Genomic DNA, 6,085 nt, shown 5'->3' with positions numbered 1-6,085 from the left:
TCGATCCCATGTGGCAGGGTGATGCTCGGATCTGCATGAGACACTATGATCTCTTTCTTTATCCACCCAAGCTTTCATTGCTAAGTAAGAATTATCAGACGCTTCATGATTCTTAAAATTCTTCTGATTCAAGCATGTTAAGAATTAGCATGTCTCATTCATTGCATCCCTGCAGCATCAACAGATTTAATTCATACTAATTCCACGCTGCAAAAGCATGCCCTCCGAAAAGATGGAGTTGGAAAAGTCTCACAATGAAGTGCAACTTTTCAATGCATATGTAAACTAAACATTTTAAATGAAGAATCTCATTATACCTTTTAAAAAGTATTTAATCCCAGGGGTCCCGAGTGGTACAGTTAAGCGTCCAACTCTTGGTTTCGGCTCAGGTCCTGATCTCAGGGTCATGAGATTGAGTCCTGTGTCAAGCTCAGAGCTCAGCGCGGAGTCTGCTAGAGTTTCTCTCTCCCTCTCCCTCTCCCTCTTCCCCTCCCTGTGTGCATGCTCTCTCTCTCTCTAGAATAGATGGATAGATCTTTTAAAAATAAATAAATAAAATTTTAAAAAATATTTAATCCCATGACTCAGTAATCTCCAGTTTAATGAAGTTATCAGGCTAATACCTGGCTTATTAAGCATCAGTGACCTTTACTAATGTACTTTTCCTTATTTTCCTACAAAATAAACCATTACAAACTGGAGTCACAATCATCAGATGAAAGCCACTGAGCAAGTAGACTAGCTATAAAAAAAAGTTTATTAAAAAAATAGACAACATATGTAAACATCTTTTTCAGTCACAAGGCTTCATAATACAGCATAACAGGCTCAGGCCTTAAATTTCTGCAGTGGGAGCACCTTCAATGTTGACTAATAGTAATCAGCTTAATTTCTCTTTCAACGAGCTAATAAGTCTGCATGAAAATAAATAACCAGATTCTGCTAAATATACTAATACACATAGAAAATCGCAAATATACAACAGATCTCAGCAAAATACAAGTATCCGCTGTAACGTGAGACTGAATCCTTGTATCGGAATCATCTTTTTAATGTAGCTTCATTTCTAAATTCATCATAATGTAGAGTGGACTACAATGAAGCCACATGGGAGCAGGAACAGAGCAGAGGGACAAGACCAACGAGCACCCACCACTACCCTCCACCCCTCACTCACTCACGCACGCGCGCGCGCGCACACACACACACACACACACACACACACACACACACACACACAAATGATGTTTTGGCAGAAGCGAAACTGAGAGTTTCTACACTTCTCTCATGTGCTATTTTAGGCATGTATTTCCTTTACTTTTAGCAGGAAATACATGCCCCCGAATGACTGAATATGTAATGGAGCAGCCAACCATAGTTTCAAATGTGGTACCATTTTGAGGAAATCAAATTTTGATTTCGTACCCCAACAATCTCCCAAGAGTGAAGCCAAATCACAGAATGGAAGATAATACGACAAAACAAAGTTAAGTACCTGAGATTTTGCTGCAAGAATTTTAAACTCGAGATTGTTTTCCGTGGGGTAGGATGCACTTATGTTAATATAATCCTTTCATGCTCTGTTCACCATCTGCTGGGCACGCCTGCCAAGTCACTTGATGTTTCAAGTGGCCAAATAATATCCTTTTATTTCTTCTGCTATAGGTACATATTTTATCACAGCTGATTTAAATTGCTGACATTTCCGTTATTCAGCAAACCTTAACCAAGGTAAAATTTTAAACGAAATGTCCAGCGATGTTTGCAATTTAGTTTTTCCTTGTATGCAAATATTAAGTATTTATTGTCAACCAAAATTACCACATTCTTGTGACAGAAGGGAAGCATAATGAATTTAACAAAAGAACCCAGACAAATTTACGAGCTCCTGGATAGCCTTTCTGTAGTTTAATAACTCAGTAGTCTATCTGTATCATAGATGTATGATTTTATAAAATGACTCATAAAATCATCTAAAATCATTTAAAATCCTGATCTGCTACCCTAAATCCATTTAAAAGCCCATATTTGAAAATAATCCATATTTGTCATTTCCATTGTATCAGCTTATCTTAGCAGATGTCTAACATTTATCCACAATTTACTGAAACATGATGATCACTACAAAATACTTTAATTCTAACAGTGTCTCTGTTTCTTGATTTGGCAGTGTTTCTCTCTAATGGTATTTGGGATTATTAGAATAATCACACATTTATACAGAAAAAAATTAAATGACATGAATGTTTGCAATACATGAATACGTATGTCACTTAATTTTTAAAAATCCTACTACAAAATGAAAAAGCTTTATAGTCTGGATATCGAATAAGTGGCTCCTGATGATAAGACCTGTTTCTATAGAAAGAACCTACAGATTAGCCTCGCTCGAGTGGACATAACGTGGTCTTAGTCAAATGCCCATGACTGACTGACCTTTTAAAAATCCATTTTGGGGTTCTGATGAATAACATTTTTAGAAGTTACATTCAGTAAAACATTTACAAGATACATTCAGTAAAATTTCCTCAGAGAGAAATAGGCATAATCCACGTGACACCCGGACATATCTACGCATTACAAGCCCGCTGCTCAGTTCAGGGGTGTCACTGGGACTCTCCATCTAGACTAGTCAATTTTTTTTTAAATAGAAAACTTTAGTGACTAATATCACATTATTCTTGGCTTTTTGTTGCACAAATAACAAAAAAGAGGAAGAACATGAAAAAAATAAAAAAGAGAGAAGGAAAGGCAAACAGGAAGAAAACATGGCGCACCTCATTCTGATTTGGGTTTTGGGGATGTCAGTGAGAACCAATGAAGCATTACAACTACACTTCAGGTCATTCTACCCGGCATAGCTTTACACTGCTGCACGTTTCCTCTTTTACACTCGTGTGCATTTCAAGTTACTAGGTAACAATCCAGTAGCAAAAAAATGACCGCTAACAGCAATCCCACACATTTTTCCGAGAAGGCTGACATCCATCACTACTTTAGTAACATGGCCACCGCTTTCGAAAACACAGCAGCATGAAAGTGTTCAAAGGTAGACACATTGTTTTAATTTGTTCACCTTAAAGGCAAAATAAAACAAAACAAAGAAAGGCTCGCACAACGTAAGGCACTTAAGACGGAAACTCGCTCTCCAGTTGACGCACAGACGGTCGGCTGGCTCCGCTCTTCATCCCGCACAAAGGCACCGTGCCGTCCCTGCTCTGGCCTTCGGCGTCAGCGTCCAGTAGGGAAGGCACGTGGGGTGTAGTTCTGTCCTTGGCCCCGGGGGGACAACCGGCGGTGGGCCCCGGACCCGGGCGGGCAGAGCGCACCTGCGCGGCCTGCGACTCCGCGCGGCTTCCCAAGGACGCGAGGCGAGGCGGAGGCACGACGGGGCCGGCTCTCTGTCTTTCAGGCGGGGCTTCCGTTGGCCGGTTCCCCTGAGGACCAGCGGAGCACGGGGGCATTCCCAGAGCCCGCTCAGGGGGCAGGTCCGAGGCGCCGGGGGCTGAGCTGAGAGCTGCACCAGCTGCTCGAGAAAGCAAAGACGGTGTGCAGTTAGACAGTGACTTCTAAGCCAGTCAACACCCAGACAAGTAACTAGGAGGACGGATGGATTAGGTAGTCACTTTCGAGTGAGCTTCAGCAAAACGCCCTCAACACACACCTTTCAAAACTATGGGGATACGGTGTTTGCTGGGACAGAATGTTCCTGCCGGGGAAACTAGAACCGTAAACACAGTCACATCACCTTCATAGCGCTTGGACCAATGATCGATAGAACTGTTTTAGAAACGGGAGGTTTCAAGATGGATTAGATGAGAATAAAGGGTTTTTTTTTTTTGAAATGATGGGCAACATGATGAAACTTCACTTTCAGATGATCTGAAAAAAATGGATGGGAGCAAGAAAACAGATTTTAGATTTTTACATGCTGTCCCTTCTCTTTCTTGTCTGGAAATCTGGACTCATCACCAATCTAGCAAATAATGATTAGCTTATAACAGAGAAAAAGAATGGTTTCTTGTGGGATTCCTGTCCTAGGATTTCTCCTCGTACAGTCAGTCATCAATTATTAATAGCCTACTGCATTCCAAAAGAGTCATAAATTTATCTAAAGACGATGGACAGTAAACTGAAAAAAAAAAACCACATCTGGGTAGGGCACTGCAAGAGCAGAGGAAAAAGAAAGAATGCAAACAATTTCAGTTTTAATATACTTTACAACTAACCAAATAGCACTAACACTGTACAACCTAAGAAGTATTTTTCATATACATGACCTCACTTAATACTCATGATATATATTTGTAATTATCTTTGTAAACAGAAGAAATGATAGTCAACCCCTGCCCAGCGCACTGACTCTTCCCCCTGCTAATTTCAATCTGACCGTAAGCTGAGCAGTGACACTGGGGACGCAGGAGACGGCCCAGCACAGTGGAGGCTAGGTGACCAGTGTTAGCTCCAGCTCTCCCACTAATCATTGGTTCCGATGTGGGCAAATGACCTGTGTTCTCTACTGTGAGGGGCTTGGGGCAGTTATTCCCCACCTGCTCATTCTGCTTTAGTTTGCTATTATATACTGACGTTGCTGAGATCAAATTATGCTTTTCCCGGAATTCAAATAATAGTTAAAGTCAAATAAAAGAGTAGGGTAGAATTCAAGGAGCTGTATTAACTGTGCAAACAAGCTTGTAAATGTAATCACTTGGAAAAGATACAAGCAGATATCCACACAACTTCACATTCTAATCTCTACAGTGCTGATTTGTACTTTGACCCAACTAATGCAACCTACTTGGGGTCTGAAAAGCACTTCCATCAGACAGGGTTCGTCTGTGATGTGATGCGCGTTCTTTCGGAGAAGCATAATAAGGCACATTACCACATGTCTGCTCTAGGAAAGGAGGAGACAGGTTTTTCCACGGACTATGATCAGTCTCAAGTCTTGGTGTGGAGGTTGGCTCATGACTACATCCTCCGATGGCAACGCAAAAATCTGGAGTGGGCATCTCGGGGTCCGAAGCGATGTGTGCGCTGCCCTCCGACAAGTCTTCACTGTCGGCCTGGAGCAAGCACCTTGTGGAAAGAGAGGGCATGGACAGAAGGCTCGTGGTGCTTGACGGAGGGAGGAAGGGTGGGCTGCTGGCCCTCTCGCCCGCAGACGGTGGCCTTGGGGAAGGACTGGCCCCGCCTCGGGGCTTGGGAGCCCACTGGAAGATTCCCTCACGTTTCTTCTTTTCTTCTTTGGGCAATAGTTCTTCTGCAGCCTGGGCTTTATTAAGCTCTCTGATATCCAGCCCCAGAGCGACGGACACCAGCAACATGGTGCAGCCGTACAGAGCGGACTCTGTCTTCTTCCTCTGCGGGGATCTGCTCCGATTATTCGTAGGGGTCACCTGAGGCGTGCTGGCAGCAGAGCTCAAAGAGGGTCCCTCCTCCCAGCTTCCAGGTTCCACTGGATTCTCTCTCTGGCCATCTTTCCAAAGAGGTAGATCAGCGTAGGCTTGACTAGGCGATTTGGTTTGCTTTGGTTTTCTGTGTTCCGATCCATCAGAAGAAAGTCTTGGCTCTTCGGAAGCACCTAAACAAAGATGTAAATGCACACGTTAAGTACAATTTACAGTAAAAATCATTTAAACTGTACTATAAAATAAAGCTAAAATTTAATAACTATTCTAAGTCAAAGCACATGGAGTCCTTTTCAGTTCAGCAAACCGTTCACCCAGAAAGACCCGAAGGAAATGGAGCCTTGGGCACAGAACTCAAGGTTCCCTTCAGAGGAACTGGCAAGCACATCACCTGCGGCTCCCTATCCTTCAGGAAATGGTTCTTCACTGGCATGGGCAATACAATTATTATAGGAAAAAGCCATCAAGATACAGAAATGCACACGCATATATGCAGGCCCTGTAACGTGGCAGACAAAACATGCCCTTTGTCTCCTCTCAATGTGTGGGCCCCGTTATCTGGAGCTCGCCTGTGTGTATGAGAACCGACGGGCCCCAGATCAGTAGTGGTTCTCAAAGTGTGCCGCCCAGGCCAGCGCGCCTGCATCACCTGGAAACGTGTAGAAATGTGAACT

The 6,085-nt window shown here is 43.0% G+C and overlaps 1 protein-coding gene across 1 annotated transcript in view; it reads right to left on the bottom strand.

The window, feature by feature from the left end:
* Nucleotides 1-734: 734 nt before the first annotated feature.
* The window catches only part of MAP3K21 (mitogen-activated protein kinase kinase kinase 21), a 56,556-nt gene continuing 51,205 nt past the window's right edge, over nucleotides 735-6,085 (bottom strand). The window contains exons 9-10 of the mRNA XM_045783276.2: nucleotides 4,799-5,584; nucleotides 735-3,526 (exon numbers count right to left, since the gene is read on the bottom strand). Of these exons, the coding sequence (XP_045639232.2) occupies nucleotides 3,129-3,526; nucleotides 4,799-5,584 (1,184 nt within the window). The 3' untranslated portion in view covers nucleotides 735-3,128. The remainder of the gene's footprint in view (nucleotides 3,527-4,798; nucleotides 5,585-6,085) is intronic.

This window comes from Ursus americanus, chromosome 6, assembly GCF_024610735.1.
Source record: "Ursus americanus isolate L20-20 chromosome 6, mUrsAme1.1.p, whole genome shotgun sequence".
Lineage (NCBI taxonomy): Eukaryota > Metazoa > Chordata > Mammalia > Carnivora > Ursidae > Ursus > Ursus americanus.
The sequence above is the reverse complement of the archived record's forward strand: the minus strand, read 5'-3'. Positions and strand labels throughout refer to the sequence as shown.